Source organism: Eschrichtius robustus, chromosome 13, assembly GCF_028021215.1.
Source record: "Eschrichtius robustus isolate mEscRob2 chromosome 13, mEscRob2.pri, whole genome shotgun sequence".
In the NCBI taxonomy this organism is placed as follows: domain Eukaryota; kingdom Metazoa; phylum Chordata; class Mammalia; order Artiodactyla; family Eschrichtiidae; genus Eschrichtius; species Eschrichtius robustus.
The window spans coordinates 95,807,826-95,824,455 of record NC_090836.1 but is presented as its reverse complement, the minus strand read 5'-3'; the positions used below and the strand labels follow the sequence as shown (position 1 = coordinate 95,824,455).

At 56.6% G+C, this 16,630-nt stretch overlaps 2 protein-coding genes across 2 annotated transcripts; both read left to right on the top strand.

Annotated features, from left to right (window-relative positions):
- The first annotated feature begins 1,712 nt into the window (after positions 1–1,712).
- LOC137775859 (ras-related protein Rab-6B-like) lies at positions 1,713–2,108 on the top strand. The gene has a single exon (XM_068561978.1). The coding sequence runs from the start codon at positions 1,713–1,715 to the stop codon at positions 2,106–2,108; it is 396 nt and encodes a 131-aa protein (XP_068418079.1).
- Positions 2,109–6,843: 4,735 nt separating this feature from the next.
- On the top strand, positions 6,844–14,410 carry C1QTNF6 (C1q and TNF related 6). The gene is made up of 3 exons (XM_068561420.1): positions 6,844–7,029; positions 9,336–9,594; positions 12,075–14,410. Exons 2-3 carry the CDS (start codon positions 9,342–9,344, stop codon positions 12,620–12,622), a joined length of 801 nt encoding a protein of 266 aa, XP_068417521.1. The 5' UTR covers positions 6,844–7,029; positions 9,336–9,341; the 3' UTR covers positions 12,623–14,410.
- The last annotated feature ends 2,220 nt before the right edge of the window (positions 14,411–16,630 follow it).

Genomic DNA, 16,630 nt, shown 5'->3' with positions numbered 1-16,630 from the left:
TGGTGATCCTACTGGAAGGCCATGGGGCAAACACATCCCCAAAATGTCATGAGACCCAAAGTCAGGAGGCCTGGGACCTAGGCCCACTCTGCCATGAATCTACCACACAGCCTTGGCCATTCACTGACCTCTCTGGGCAAAGTTCATTAAGTTAATAAAGACTTTTCTGAGCACCCACTGTGTGCAAGGCCCTGACACCGGGCTGGGGAAACAGACACGGTTCCCGTGCCTTGTGGCGCTCACAGGCAACCACACAAGTAAATGGACCACTATCCAGTGGGGACGGCAGTGCACTGTGCTCTGGGGGATCACAGCTGGGGGGGAGGGGTCCGTGTTGGGGGCGGCACTGAGAGCAGAGGGTGAACCTGAGTGTGCCCGGCAGCCGGACTGTATGTGCTAAGGCCCTGGGGCTGAAGGAAGGCAGTGAATGAAAGGGAGAAAAGCAGAGGTGAGGCCCAGTTCAGGGACAGAAGCTGTGTCAGACAGGACCTCCTAGGAGGTTAATTCCAGTTGTGCATTGAATTGTGTACTGCTCCCCCTCAAATCCATGTGAAGTCCTAACCTCTAGTACCTCCGGATGTGACCTTATTTGGAAATAGGGCCCTTGCAGTTATAAGCAGTTAAGATGACGTCACCCTGGAGTCAGGTGGGGTCCTATTCCAATATGACTGGTGTTTTTAAGAAAAGGGAAGATTAGGACACAGACACGAGCATGGGGAAAATGCTGGAGTGATGCTTCCACAAGTTAATGCTAAAGGTTGCCAGCAAACTACCAGAAGCTGGGAGAGAGGCCTGGAAGAGGTCCTTCCTCACAGCCCTCAGAAGGAAGCAACCCTGCCTGACATCTTGATCTTGGACTTCCAGCCTGCAGAACTATGAGAAAATAAATTTCTGTTGTTTAAACCACCTAGTTTGTGGTACTTTGTTCTGGCAGCAAACTAATACAATTCCCACCTGCAAAACGGAGCCAACAGTCCCTCCTCTCCTGGGTCTCTGGAGGACCTTGGACTAATCCATTCATTCTTTCCTTCAACAAGTGTTTACAGAACAGCCACCAACTGCAAAAAGCTGAAGGCAGAGAAGTACAAGGCCTGTCTTCTGGGGTGAAGGAAGTTGTACTGAACATAAGAGATAAAGAGGTGGTTCTTAAGCCCCCGGAAGCTGGAACTGTCTGGTTTTAAAACCCGGCTCATCCATTCACTAGCTGTTTGACCTAGAGCCAGTTAATTAACTTTCCTGTGCCTCAGTTTCCTCCTCTTTGAGATGAAGATGAGAGTAGATGTCTATTGTTAAGAAGATTAAATGAATGGAGATTTATAAACAGCTTAGAACAGTGCATCGTAGGTGCTATGTGTTAAATAAACATGAGAAGTGCTTTAACAGAAGCAAGAATCCAGCCACGGGTTGGGGAGGACGTCTCCCCGGAAGGGTTATAGCCCAGCCAAGCATCAAGAGGGAACCGGCGTTTGTGCACCTGGAGGAGGCATGCGAGATGTTCAAGGTACTAAGAACAGCTCTGCTACCCATTTTACAGCTGAAGATAGTGAGGCCTGGGATGGTCATGTGATTTGCCCAGGGTCACAGCACCAGAGGCAGGACCAAGAACCACGTTTTCCTAGCCCCCAGTCCAGTGTCCATAGCTTTTAGAAACTATGAAATTGAGGGCCAGGGTGGCAGGAGTGATGCTGGAGGTGGAAAGAGCTCTGAGGTCAATGGTGCCAGCTCCTTGGCGGACACTGGCGGTAACAGATGATGTCCTTGGGCAAGACTCAACAGGCATGAAGGGCAGCCCAGACCAGCGGATCGATGATGCCGGGACAGATAGGGGTAGTGATGTCATCATCCTGCTGGTGGGCAACAAGACCGACCTGGCCAACAAGAGGCAGGTGACCATCCAGGAGGGCGAGCAGCGTGCCAAAGAACTGAGCGCCACGTTCATCGAGACCAGTGCCAAGACCGGCTACAACGTGAAGCAGCTCTTCCGATGTGTGGCCTCGGCTCTGCCTGGAATGGAGAATGTCCAGGAGAAAAGCAAAGAAGGGATGATCGACATCAAGCTGGACCAACCCCGGGAGTCCCTGGCCAGCAAGGGCGGCTGCTCCCGCTAATGCAGCCTGACCGCTGGCTTCCTCTGACACTACTCACTTGCTGTGAGAACCCTCCAGCGAGCCCTGCAGCCTCGGCATAGGCCTGCCTGGCAGGCTAAGGTGGTGTGTACATAGGAGTGAATGTCAGTGACACACTCATGCACATATGTGTGCACGGAGAGCAAGGCTAGTCTTCACTTTTTCACAGGCTCAAAGAAAGTGCCCGGGGCCACACTTGGCCTCCCCCAGGGTCCCAGACACCCCAGGTCCTGGCTCACACAGCCCAGGGACACAGCCTGTACACAGCCAGGAGCTCCTGCCCTCTGGCCATCTTGTTAACAGGAAGGGAAAATGAGGCCTGCAGGAGTACGGGGCCTCTCGGTCCTGCTCTCTGCGTTACAGAGAAACATGTCAATATTTGCACACAGGAACTGCTGGCCTTGCTGCGCTTGGTCAGTGTGCCCAGAGCCTGCTTGGTTTCGCCATCTGTAAGAGGAGGGGTTGTCTCTGTGCTCCGGCGCAGGCCTTCCGCCCGCTCATCAGATAGGGTGGGTCCTTCCTCCTTGCTGACCATGATAAATGGCAGCAATTATGGGGAGAACAAAGCAAACACACAATGACCATTGACATGGGTGGTGTGGCAGGTGAGCTCACGGCCACACAATCCATTTCGAGCCTCACAGCCACCACTTCTTAGCTCTGCGTGCCTTTGGGCCAGACTCAAAACCTCTTGGAGCCTCAGTTTCCTCATCCATAAAATGGGCTCTGTAGTCCCATCTCACAGGACTGTCGCAGGACCAGGAGGCGGCCGGTTGGCTCTGGCCGACGCCAGCGCTGTGCTCTGTGTCCGGCAGGGGGCGCCGCGTAACCTTCCCCTCTCCGCTTGGCGTCCTCAGCCGCTCCGCTCTGCCGGACTCGGCTCTATTCGGCACCACTCGGATCCACTCGGTCAGACCCGGCGATAATCGGCCGGACACGCTGGGCTCGGCCGGACTCGGCTCTGCTCGGCCAAGTTCGGCTTTGCTCGGTTCTGTACGACCCCTCCGGGAGCTGGACTCGCAAAGGCCCCTCCCCGGCGCCGCAGCGGCTCGTTTCTCTCGTCTCGCTGTCCGATTCCCGGGTAGAGGCGCGGTGGCTGGAGCAGAGCCGCTCCCTCCGTCCACAAGCCGGCGGGTTTCTCCGTGGCGGGAGTCTGGTCTGGCTGAGCGCTAGGTGGTGCCAAGAGTGGCTGCAGCTGGCGGCAGTCTTTTCCCAGGGTTTGAGCCCGAAGCGGGTGGGCATGGAGGGGCTTCCCCGGCTTGGGGGTGGGAGTCACTCCCCTTAATTCTGCGGAGAGAAGCGGGGAGGATGGCGCTGGCCTCCCGCGTGCCTTGGCAACCCCATCATCCGGCTCTGCCGCTAGTCAGCCGTGGGGAGGGAGCCAGTTGCTGCACCTGTTTCCCTGAGCCTCAGTTTCCCACTCTGTAACAACAGGGTCCTCGTCAGGGTCCAGGAGGACTGGGATGGGGCTGGCTCTTTCCTTCTCTGGGCCCCTTGGGGATTCTCTTTCCCCTTCTGTAAAATGGGATTAAACTCGCCCAACTCGGATTAACACCCGTAGGAACAGAAATGGGTTGCTGAAAAGCCCAGGACGGAGAAACTGAGTCCGGAGAGCGAAGTTCACCCGGGATCACCCAGCTAGTCGAAGGAGGGGTATGCAGAACCCGGAAGACGAGTGAACGAGCTGCCTTGGAGAGAGAGGGTCTCATTGGACCCTCTGCCCACTTTGCCCGAAGTGGGGTTTGGAGGAAGAAGTGAGGGAACGGGCGCCCCAGCCAGCCCCTAGCACGTCTTAGTGGGCCCTCCATCTTCCCCCTTCTCCCCTCCTTAGCTAAGAAGGGGACGGGTGGGGAGCATCACAAGCCCGGGGTGGAATGGGGTGGGTGCCAGGCGCATAGCCTCTCCCCAGTTGGTGGCGCTCACGGTTTCCTTTGTTTAGTTCCTTTATTACCGTCCTAGAACAATTAGATCTGTGACTTGCCAAACACGACTTGCATAGCTGACTCCGGGAATCATGTTTTGGGTTCTGTCTCACTTTTTGACAGGCACACATTTTTCAAAAATGCATGAAGGGTTCTTGGTGCTTTGTAAGCACTGACTAAATGTCACTATTTTTATATCTTCTTCCCAACCTTGGGCTGGAAGGTGGATGTGGCTAGGAGCTTGGTTCTGAGAGTTGGTGAGTGTGTGCCTCATCTGTGTGCATGAGGAGAATGGGCTCATGCCCTCACCCTATTCAGGGTTTAACCCCGGAGAAGCACTGCTTGGTGGCCGGTGTAGAGTACCCCCATGGGTAATCCCACCAGGCTGCTCAGATGGTCTTGGCCTCCTCATGTTCCTCTGGCCTCGGGTCACCAAGGCTCAGAGGTAGGGAGACATGCCCAAGGACACAAAGCTAGAAGGAGGTGGAGCTGAGACGTAACCCAGTTTTGTCTGCCCCAGGGCTGGGGCTCTTGTCTCCAAGCTGCCTGGCTGGCCTGCTGGGGAGATCCTCAGAATGGCTGGGAGACCAAGGGCTGATGCACAAATGGGGTAATTTGCGACATGGTGAAAGAGAGAGGGAGGAAAAATATTAGAGTAGTGTATAATATTCCTGAGTCCTGCTCTCTTGTCTGCCCTGCCCCCAGCCAGCTGCCTTGGACCAAGGGGGGTAAGGGACCCTTTTCTGGGGCATTGACATTGGCTGGGAGTCAAAGGAGCTGGTCCTAGAACCTGATGAGAATCATGTGCTTTTCCAGACCTCAGCCTCCTCACCTGTCAAGTGAGATCAGGCTCCTCCTCTGCAGAGGGGCTGTTGAGCGAGGCAGGGAGCACACAATGGGCCCTGGACCAAACCACTTCTGTGTCCCCACCCTGCTCCTCCACATCCCCCATCCGTCTTCCCTTCTCTTCGCGTTTTCCTCAGATGCTAGGCTTCCTAAGCCAGATCTCCGTGAGACAGCCAGGAGCTGTGTTCTGCTCCAGTGCTGCTGACTCAGCCCTTTTCCCTCTGGTGGCAGCAGTGAGGCGAGGGTGGGGAGGGGGCTCCCGCGCCTCCCTCCCTCTGCAGCCCTGGCTCCGTGCCCGGGGAATGCTGCCTGGGGCAGGGCCACATAGAGGGCACAGTCAGTGTGGACCTGGCAGTTTTCCCAGTGTCCTTAGGCCTTCCATCTGCTTTCCTTTGGGGCCCCTTGAACCCCTAAGTAGGCCTGGGGTGAGGGTGGGGTACTCCAAGTGGGTTGGGAGGGGGAAGCAGCACAAAACTAGAAGTTGGGGGAGTCTGGCTCTCATCCCAACTTGGACTCCAGTCTGCTGTTTGACCTTGAGCCAAAGACTTGCCCTCCCTGGTCACAGTGTCCCTGCTGGACAGATTAAGGAATTGGATTAGATCATCTCTAAGGGTCCTTCCAGGCCTGGATATTCTGTTGTGTGTTTATCCCCCAAAGTAATAAAAAAACAGAAGCTGAGAGATGGGAGATGGTCAAGGACACACAGCCAGGGCTGTTCCATCCTCCACACTTTGCCCAGCTGTGAGTGGGGCCTGGGGGTTAGTGCCCAAAGCCCCAGACTTCAAAAAACCCCCCGAGGTCGCTGCATTCTTGTGTCTCCTGAGAGTGATAATGTCACCACCTCTCTCTGCCCAGGGGGCAGGCCCTGAATTGCAGCCTTTGCCCACAACCGTGCCCAGCTGTGCCATCGTGGGAACTCTGGTAGGATGGAGAGCACTTCCATTCTGTAGGGTTGTGGTTCCTCTTCACTAACTGTGTGACCCTGTGTAAGTCACATCAGCTCCCACCACTAGCTCCCTTTCCCAAGAAGAGTAAAAAAATGGATGTAAATACCCTTTGGCTCCCCAAAACCCCTGCAAAGATGAAGCCTGGCCCAGGCAGTAAGTACTCAACAAATGTAGAATGAGAGGGGGCTAGAGGGCGAGGGATGTTTGAGAGAGTCTTTGCACTGGGGTCTCTGACCCCAGGGAACCAGGGCTGCAGCCTTTGCAAAGCCTCCTGCAGCGTACCCAGAAGGAAGCAGAGGCCCAGGGGCATTCTGTACAGGCTGCCCTCCTGTGACCTTGTTGGGGGTCATTTCCACGGGTGGATTGGCTGTAGAAGACCAGGAAGATGGATAATCATGGCAGCATTTCCAGGCAGAGGAGGAGGACTTTGGTGTCCATTCGGGGTGGGGCTATTGACCTGGCTGCCACCCTTACCTGATACTCTTACCTGATCTCAGAGGAGGTGAGACCTTCACTCAACAAACATTTACTAAACTTCCTCTTGTGACTGGCACGGATGGGGCTGGGGAGTGGAGTTCTACAGACAACTAGGATCTGAGAGGGGAAGGGACTGGCCAGTGGGTGTCAGTGCCAGGATTTGAACCTGAGGCTACTGGGCTGGTGCCCATGCCCCCTCCATGCCTCCTGCCTCAGTGACTCAGAACTAACGAGCTCTTCAGCCTAGGCTGGAGCCCCCGGCATGGGGATTCCAGCACTGCCTTCCCCTTCCTGAGCAACTTCTGGGGCTCCCTGCCCTTCCCCCTTCCCAGCCTCGATTTCCCATCAGGGGCCTCAGACCCCTTCCTGCTGGAACTTTATGGCATCTCTGAATTAAACAAGACCCTCTAGGACCACCAAAGAGTTAAGCCAAGGAAATCTTCAGCTCCCTGTATCTCCGAAGAACGCAGAGGCTGGAGGGGAGGGAGCAGGGAGGAGGGGAAGTGGGAAGCCAGCTCAGCCCGCTCCCTCCGCCCTGCCTCCCTCCCTCTGCTCTGCCTCCATCCCTTTCTCCCTCCCTCCTTGGCCAGCCCTCCGGGCCTGGGATTCTGGGCCAGCAACAAGTTATAATTGCAAACATGGACCAAGGAACCAGAGGCGGCCCAGAGGCCCGGGGTCCGTGAGCTGCTGTTTGAGGCTGCAGGACACTGGGTAAGTGATGGGAGGTCCTGCAACTTCCTCCAGCAGGGCAGAGGGGGTTGGGGTCAGAGCCTGGTATTCCTCTCCTTTCTCCTCTCTTCCTGGACACATCTCACATCTCGGGGCCCTGCTCTCTCCTTCTGACCCCGGCCAGCCCCTCTAGGGTCTCCCTTCCCCATTCCCTCCTTTGACTGAGACTTTAGCCCTGGTGAAGGGCTGCCCTCCGATGCTCCTGTCTTGTGCCCACCCCTGTCTGGACAGGCACCAACTCAGCTCAGCAGGGCCTGGCCCTCCCCCCACCCCAAAGAGGCCCCAGTTCCCTCATGGAGGCAGCAGGGACCCCCAAATCACCCCCAATGGCGTGGTCCCTCACATTTGATCCCTGTGTGACACCTTCCTCCAGGGACAGTCAGTGACCATGGCTGTGGTTATTATTACTTTTGTTAAAGGCTGCTTTGCTTCCTGCTTCCTGCATCCCCCCTCCCCACCCCCCAACCAGGTCACAGTTCTGTGTCACAGATTTTTTGACTCTCAGCTGGCTAGGCCAACAGAAATGTCCCCAGACAGTTTTAATCCTCTGGGAACAGTTCTGCTCTTCCTATCCCATGCAGGCCCTGGGGAGAGGTTGTGTTGGCCAGCAGAGAAAGGAACAAACGTTTAATTACGAGTCTTTTACAAGTCAGGCAATTTCCCTGCATTTAAATCCTCCCAAATAACCTGGGGAGGAAGGTGGTGTTGTCTCCTCCTTGTAAATGTCAAGGAGCAAGAAGCCCAGAGACGTTAAGCCACTAGCCCTAGGTCACACAGCTTGTAAACTATTCTGGGATCTCAAGTCTGACTCCAAAGCCTCATCTTTTCCCATGAGGTCACATCTATGGGGAGAAAAAGAGGGGATTTTGCTCTTCTCAAAACCCCTGGGATGTGTAATTTACAAATAAAAGCTAAGGGTCATAATCTCGGACAGAAGGGATGTTGATCTCTGAAGATTTGACGTGCCTTATTGAGCAGAACCAGGAAAGCAGAATGGGGGCTGGGGAGGCAGGGGAGGCTTGGGAATTATCATCTTCAGGAGAGGGGTGATGGCTCTGGAGACTGCCTGCCCACCCCTCTCTTCTCCTGCTACTACCCCGCCCGCAGGGAGCAGGGAGGGGGTTGTTGGGGGGAGGGCTCCTGCCCCTTTAAAACCCAACTCCTACCTCGGTGTTCAGGTTAGGTTAGAATGGCATTTAAAAAAAATAATAATTTTATCTTCTCTACACATATTAACCACAGAAAAATATTTTTGAATTGTACTAAATGTTAAAGGAGAACAAAAGGAAATAAACAAAGAACACCAGAAGTGTAAAAACCAGTCTGGTTTCAAAAGTGTTTCTGATCCTGCGATAACTCGGTGCCAGCCCCCAAAGACTGCCACCACCTCAAAGGCTCTTTGCCTGGCTTCCTGCCCACCCAGCCCCGGCTTGTCTCCAGTCACTGCTGTCCAGGCTGCTTTCTGCCCCTCTCCGTGAACTCTGGATCCCTTCTTGGCCAAGGCCAAAGACAGATCCTCACAAACCCTTGGACTTCCCTGTTCCTTTTGAATTTTCCAGACCTCCTGGTTCCTGCCCCTTAGTTCCAACTTACCACTTGGCAGCTGATTGGCAGGTCTATGATGATTGACACGACCATCTTCCAATGAATTTACTCTCTCCTGCTCCTTTCCCTGCAGGGCTTCTTGTGTGAGGTTGAGTTGGTAGGTTGTTGACTGTACAAACATGCTGAGCGAGGAGGTGGGCTGACACCAGCTACACACCTTCAGTGTGCATTTCTGCAGGGACTTCTTTTGTTTGTTTGTTTCTAATTTGTCCGTCCCGAGGGGCACCTTCTTCTACCTCGCCCTCCAGTGACGGTGGAGTCTGGGGCAAGAAGACAAGCCAGAGGGAGGTTGGGAGGGTGGGAAAAGCATTTTACAGTCTCATTGGCTATGACACACAGGCAGCAGGGCATCTTCCTCACCCACCCCAGCAAACGCCCCCCAGGACCCTCGTCTTCAGAGGGGGTCCTCCTTCGTGGGCCCACGTGTGCCAGAGATGCCCAGGGACTGGGTTCCAGGAGACTCAGCCTCCAGGGCCTGCACTACCACAAGTCTCTTTGTGACCTTGGAGAACTTGCTTCCCTGTGTAGGCCTCTGTCTTCTCATCTGTTAAATGGGGGCACTAATGCCCTCTCCCCGAGTTATGTCAGGAACGCACGTGCTGTGGGTGGTGGCATCTGCGCTGGGCATCAGCAGAGTGTAGATGTCAAGGTAATGTATTTCTGTCCCTCCTTCCCTGCTCCAGGTCGCCATGGGGATAGCTGCCCTGGGCCTCCTCTGGGCAGTGCTCCTGCACCCTCTCTCTGTGTTTGGAATTCCCACCGAGGAGCCCACCTCTGGGGAAGCCGTGGCCTCTAGTTCCCCTGGGCTCTGTCGACGGTGCTGTGACTCTGAGGACCCCCTGGTCCTTGCTGATGCTGCACATGAGTCCTTGGCCTCTCCGTCCGCCCTCCCGTACATGCTGCCTGAGGTCAGGCCCTACATTAACATCACCATCCTGAAGGGTGAGGACCCACATGTGGCTTGGGCTGGACTGGCCTGGTCGGGGACAGGGAGGGCGTGGGGATCTCTTCCTGGGCTCAGGGAGGTGAGGTGGAAGGAGCAGAAGAAGCCAGGACAGAAAACTGTCCCAGACCTTTTCTTTCATTCACACATTTATTAAGTACCTACTGCATACCAGGACCATTCTGAATTCTGGGATGGAGCGTGTACACATCAGACGGAGCTGCCACCGCTGCGGAGCTTCTGTTCTAGTGGGGGAGGCAGACAGTGAGCAATAAACGTATCACCCAAGTTAATGAGACGGATGGTGATAAATGCTATGGAAGTGATGAGGTGGAGCAGGGTAAGGGGTGTCTGGAGTGCAGCTGTGGGGGGCAGGTTGCATATTAAATGGGGGTAGTCAGTGTAGGTCTCACTGAGAAGGTGGGGAGAAGCCACGTGGATCTCTGGGGAAGAGCGTTCCAGGCAGAGTGCATAGCAGGTGCAAAGGCCCTGGGGCCAGAGCGGACCTCATGTGTTTAAGGAACAGGGGGCAAGGGGAGGAGCAAGGTTGGAGACAAAACAGATCAGACGTGGGCTCCTCCTCTGAGTGAGATGGGGAGTGGGGGAGGGTTTGAGCAGAGGAGGGACCTGGCCCAGCTTAGGTTTCAAATGGATCACTCTAATTTCTGTGGAGAATAGACAAGGGTAGAATCAGGGAGAGCCGTGTGGGCCACTAGGGCCGCCCAGGTGAGAGCTGGCTGCCTGTCCTCTAAAACCAAATCTCAAGGAAGCTACTTCTGCTGTTGGGGGCTGTGAATGGCTAGTCCTGGGGCCAGCCCTTGACATCCTTAACCTCTGTCTTTGCTCACGACAACCCTGCAAGTTCGGTATGTTGTCATTCCTCCCACCTTGCAGATGGGGAAACTGAGCCTCTGAGAGGGGAGGAGCTCTCCTGGGGTCACACAGCTGTTAGGGGCAGAGCTAGGATTCGTCGCCGAGGACTCCAGAGGGTCAGCTGGCACCTGAGACCCTCGGGCCTTCAGATTTTGTAGCTGAGGACCCCTCTTGTCCTCTCCCTACTTTGCCCACCACCTCACACATCACTGCTTCCCCAAGGCCAACAGAGCCCTCTGTGTGAGGTTGACGAGGTGCTTGGGTACTGACTGTACTCCCCCCCTCACTATCCTCCTTAAGACCCCATGTCACCTCTCCTGGGCCAGGCTAGCTGCCTGCTGGGCAGAAGGCGCCCGGCTGGTGTCAGGAGTCCTGGGTCCCAGCCCCAGCTCTTCAGCTCCCTTGCTGCGTGGGGCAGGCTTGTCTCTCCCTCCCTGGGCTTGCTGCCTCATTTGTAAAAAGGAGAAGGTAACCCCCTCTTATAACTACCCTTCACGCCCTCCCTTGGGGCTGGGGCGAAACAAGTGCTCTGCAAACTGTAAAGTGCAGGGCACATGATGAGGTAGGTAGTTCACCAACGAGGCCAGTGAGGAAGACCTCCACAGAGCCATGGACCCCCTCCTGCCTGCTTCTCTCCAGGCTTCTCCTCCGAGGGCCTGTGCCCTCTTTTCTGCCCCTTCTTCCCCTCTTCCCAGCAGCATTGCCGTGGTCATAGGGGGCCCCGGGACAACACAGGGCTGTCTAGTTCATTCAGAGGGCTGAGGCTAAGGGTGTGATTGCAGGCTCTGTGACAGGCAGCAGGGAACTATTTGGGATCTGGTCCCTCAAGAAGTAGGTGGTAAAAAAATAAAAAGTAGGTGGTCACCTGCTTTTCTTGCGTTCAAGGTCAGCCTGGAACAAGGGCCGGCCAGAGGCGTGCCTGCCTGGGAAGCAGGGCAGATGCTGCCAGAGCCCAGGGCAGGGGGAGGTGGGCTGGGCAGTGCTGGGTGAATCGTCCTGCCTCGTATCTGCAGAGTTCACCCGGTGCTTTCCCAGAGGGCTCAGGAACATCCCTGTGAGGTGCGCGTGATCCTCTTCAAGACACGGACAAAAAAATCGCAAGACACCAACATGAAGGCCCCAGGTCATGCAGAGGGGCGGTAACGCCCACCAAGGGCTGCCTGGCTCCGACTCTGGACACTTCCGTCCGGGTGATCCCTTCTCTGGGGCAGAAATGCCACGCCCACATCCCCCTGGAGTCCCGCCGGGTGCAGTGACAGCTGGGGTCCAGGCCTGGTCTGGCAGAGACCACAGTGAGAGCCTCGCTGCTGAGGAGGGAGCAGGCTGGCGTGGAGACAGACCACAGCTGGAGTCCTGCTTCCCTGCTCCTAAGCCGTGCCACCCGGGCGAGTCCCTTCACCTCTCTGTGAGTGGAGGTGGACATGGTGTCTCCTTTAGAGGGGCGCTCGGGGTGGCGATGCCTGGCATGCGGTAGGTGCTCAGTAGGTGCTGGCTCTTCTCTGGCCTGCCGTCTCTGGGCAGGGGCGAGCCTTCTGCAAACACTTAGGAGCCCCCTGGGTGCAGGCGTGGGTGCCTGCCCTGACTTTTCTCTTTTTTGTCTCCGTAGGTGACAAAGGGGACCGAGGCCTGCTGGGCTCGCCCGGGAAGCTGGGCAGGGAGGGCCCCCGGGGGGAGCGCGGCCCCCAGGGCACCAAGGGTGCCAAGGGGCAAGCAGGCAGCCCCGGCGGCCCGTGCCAGATGCGCTTCTCAGCCTTCTCGGTGGGCCGCAAGACGGCCCTGCACAGCAGCGAGGGTTTCCAGCCGCTGCTCTTCGACACAGTCTTCGTGAACCCGGACGGGCACTTCAACCTGGCTGCCGGCCACTTCGTCGCCCCCCTGCGCGGCCTCTACTTCTTCAGCCTCAACGTGCACAGCTGGAACTTCAAGGAGACCTACGTGCACGTCGTGCACAACGACGAGGCAGCCGTCATCCTGTACGCGCAGCCCAGCGACCGCAGCATCATGCAGAGCCAGAGCGTGATGCTGGCCCTGGCACCCGGCGACCGTGTTTGGGCGCGGCTCTTCAAGCGTGAGCGTGAGAACGCCGTCTACAGCGACGACATCGACACCTACATCACCTTCAGCGGCCACCTCATCAAGCCCGAGGACGATTAGTGCCTCCCATGGGGCAGCTCTGGCCTGGGGTGGCCACGGGCAGGTCTGTCCCCTGCGGGGCCTCAGTCTGCCTGTCTGTAAAGCTGGCCCTGGGACCTGGCATTCTGGGCAGGCTTCCTCCTCTTTCCTTCCCTCCATCACCCCTCCCAGTCTGTTCGGGCCTCTCTCCTCTCTTGGACATTTTCAGAAACCTCCTAACCTAAATCTTCGAGAACTTTCCCAACCTTTTAGACCAGCACTTTTCAAACTTGAGTGTGCATCCGTATCACCCAGGGATTGTGCTAAAATGCTGGTTCTGATTCAGCAGGTGCGGCACGGGCCCAGGATTTTGCATTTCCAGGACGTTCCTGGGTGATGCTGGTGCTGCTAGTCTATGGACCCCACTTGAGTAGCCAGGTCCTATAACTTTCACAACATTCTGGTACTCTCTGAACATTCTGGAATCTTCCAAACATTCTAGAATCTTCCCAACATCCTTAAATTCTCTCATCCTTCTAGGATACCCCCTCCTCTTGTCTCTTGCGCCTGCTCCCTTCTCTCTGAACTCCTGTCTGCGCCCCGACTTGTGCAGCCACAGTTCATTTATTCAGTCATCGAACACTCACTGAGTGCCCGCTCTCTGCCAGGCTCCGGGAAGGCTGAGGTGAACCAGACACAGGCCCTGCTCTCGGTGGGCACCCAGTCCAGCCAGGGTGGGGAGACACAGATTCTGAAACCAGACCCGGAGAAACACATGGGTCTCTGATCACACAAGTCTGTGTTCTGGGCATTCAGGCACTGTGGCCCCCCCATTACCCACCACTCCCCAAGGCTGGCAGGATAGGGTACCCCAGGTGGGGGGAATCCTCTGCCTGGTCCTTTCTTTTTTGCCCAATGCCCATCATTAAAGCAAACCCAGGGGGGCCTTGGTCAGGGGAAAGGTGCTGTGAGGAGAGGACCCAGGGGTTAGGGGGCATTTTGGGGTAAGGGGGCCCAGACCCATAGCTCCCCACGCGGCTGGGATGGAAGCCTGTGAGAGCTCCTACCCTCCTCAGCACACGCCCTCCCTGCCCCGCTGCCGGGCGGCTGTCAGGGCCGTGCTCAGCCCGCTTTGCCAAAGGTGCCTGGGCCTCAGTTCTCCCACGCTCCCAGCCACTGTCAGACACTGACGTCTGTCCCCAGGTGCTCTGACCTCCTTGGTGTCTCTCGCCAGCCCAGTGCCTCCGGCTCTCCAGGCTCTGTTAAGGTGCTGAGGCCCCGGGTGGGCAGCTCCTGCCCAGCAGAGCCGCCTCTGGCCTGCTGCTGCCTTTACAAATGCTGCCGGGCAATGAGCCAGGACAGAGGGCACCGGGCTTTGGACCCCTCAGCAGGTCTGGGGAACCAAAGCGAGCAACATTCCAGGTCAATTGGGGGGACCCTCCTCTGAGCCATGATGCCAAGGGAGGCGCTGGGCGAGGCTGAGGCCAAGTGAGGGACATCAGGACTGCTGTCCCTTCCCCCTCTCCCAGGGTGGGACAGCCTGGTGGCCCCCAGCCTTCCCCTTCCGCAACCCCAGGTGGCCTGAACCTCTCCCCAGAGGGAGACGGCCTCCGCCCATTGGTGCTTATGCGGACTCCAGGGCAGAGGGGGCCCCGGTGGTGGTCTCTGGTGCTTCCTCATAGCCAGGGGAGCCATGGCTGCATGGCTGGGGGCTGGCAGCAGGGCCTGACCCGGTGCCGTGAAGGCTGGTCCTGTACAGCCACCCCCAGCCCGACTTCACCCCTGCCCTGCTTGTCCAGCATGATTAAAAGTTGTGCGTCTTCTTGGCAATTCAGCCTGGTTCTTTCTGCTCGGTTTCCTTTGCCCACCTTGGGAGGGCAGCCCATCCTGTTCTGCTGGGCCCAGGTTCAGGGCCCCAGAGGGACCAAGGCAGCCCAGGGCTCCATTCCACGTGCTTGCCACCCACAAAAGAACCAGCCCGCCTCGGTCACTCACTCAGCTGGTGTGCCTTGGAGGCAGTGAAACCAGCCCAGGGTCTGTTGTGCCATGCCCTGGCTGTGGCCCCGGGAAAGTCCTCACATCTCGGGCCCTCAGTCTCCTTGTCTGTAAAATGGGAATGATGATCATCTATCTCATGGGGTGGCCATAAGGATTAGAAGAGAGGTTGCCCGGTGAGCACTGCATTCATCCTTTTTAAAAAAATTTTAAATTAATTAATTAATTAATTAATTAATTTTTGGCTGCATTGGGTCTTCGTTGCTGTGTGCAGACTTTCTCTAGTTGCGGCGAGCGGGGGCTACTCTTCGTTGTGGTGCACAAGCTTCTCGTTGCGGTGGCTTCTCTTGTTGCGGAGCACAGGCTCTAGGCGCGTGGGCTTCAGTAGTTGTGACACGCGGGCTCAGTAGTTGTGGCTCGCGGGCTCTAGAGCGCAGGCTCAGTAGTTGTGGTGCCCGGGCTTAGTTGCTCCGCGGCATGTGGGATCTTCCCGGATCAGGGCTCGAACCCGTGTCCCCTACATTGGCAGACGGATTCTTAACCATGGCGCCACTAGGGAAGTCCCTGCGTTCATCCTTTGAACCACAACTACTGAGCACCTACTGTATGCTGGGTACGCCGCGAGGCTTGGAGGCTGCAATTGGAGGCACCATCCATCACCTCCCCATGGAGAACACCCATGGAGTTTATGTTCTAGTGAGGCACTTGGACGTGCTGAACAAACCACAGATCCTCACTTGGGGCTCTTGTCTCATGTCTTGTGTGTAATATTTGCCAGAGAATAGCTAGATATTCTCTGGTGAAAAGTGCTCCATGTCCTACAACGGGCAGTCTTGGTGGGTTCTGACTTCTAAGCTAGCATAGTAGCTACTCACATAAAAATACCTAATGTAATCAGTGGCGACTCCCCTTATTGGCTTGATGGGGGCATCCGCCCTGCCTGCGTGCCTGTGTTTGATGGCTCTCTGGGTACCACGTGGAAGAGGATGCTATAAAGACAAATCCACCATAACTGCCCCAGGACTCACCTGAGCCTGCAGCCACCCAGGCAGGGGGAGACATAAGTCTTAGTTTCCTTGGAGCCCATCTGGCCCCCGAAGGAGGTTTCCCACCACACCTGAAGGCCTCGCAGCTCTCACCCAAGAGGCCCTAACAGGTCAGAGGCTACTCAGGGGAGCCGTCCCACTGCCCACTTTTGGCCCAGGATCTGCTGAAGTATCATCGGCCTCACCAGCACCCCTGCTCCGACATTGGTGGTAAAGGTCACCTCCAGTGCCGGGCCGGAGCCTTTGGTCATGGACATCATGAGGACTTGATTTGCTGATTACTGAGGCAGAAAAGCTTTTGACACTACTTGCCAAGCACCTGCAGGAGGACTGAAGCTTGCCCTTTGCAAGCTGAGGCCAAAGGCCCCAGATATTTCCAGGCCACATTAGTTCAGGGCTCCAAGACCGGCAGCCCTCCGTTGTCTAATTGGACCTGCTACAAACACTTCTCCATCCCTGCTTCAGAGGCAGCCTCTGGTCTGTCTGGGCCAGTTGTTCCCATGGCATCCCCCAGTTCCTGACTTGGAGGCATATCGTCAATGGTGGGGGGGGGGGTAAGAGCCACTAGATCTTTGTTATGGAGACTCTCCCAACAGGTAAGTTCTTGGTGGAGCTCCTTCGTCAAGGGCCCTGGGAAACCAGAGGCCCCCCCTCAGCCCACTGCCGGGTCTGTGGGGATAACATCCCTCTGGGGATCTGCAGCGTGTAGTCCTGGTGACCCCAGCGAGCTAGCGAAATGCCCGTGTAGCCACCTCCCCACCCCGGGGACCATCCCTTTCTTGTCCTGAGTGAGGACCGACTGTAATGGTGTTTGTGCATTAGCAGCAGCTGGCATGTGGGTCCTTGAAGAGTGGAGAGCGTTTGTCGGATGAATGACTTTTACTGAGCATAGGGAGAGAGGAACAGCGGGAAGCAAGAACCAGGAATCCTGGGCCAGGGGATAAGATCCTGCGACTCTCCTGCTCCCTCCCCTCCTGCCAGCTCCGCAGGCCTGTCTCAGTAGCCACAT

Bases quoted from the DNA above. Each gene is read 5' to 3' on its own strand.
- LOC137775859 (XM_068561978.1), top strand. From the start codon at position 1,713: ATGGTGCCAGCTCCTTGGCGGACACTGGCGGTAACAGATGATGTCCTT.
- C1QTNF6 (XM_068561420.1), top strand. From the start codon at position 9,342: ATGGGGATAGCTGCCCTGGGCCTCCTCTGGGCAGTGCTCCTGCACCCT. The intron at 9,595-12,074 runs GTGAGGACCCAC...TTGTCTCCGTAG, and splicing joins TAACATCACCATCCTGAAGG to GTGACAAAGGGGACCGAGGC.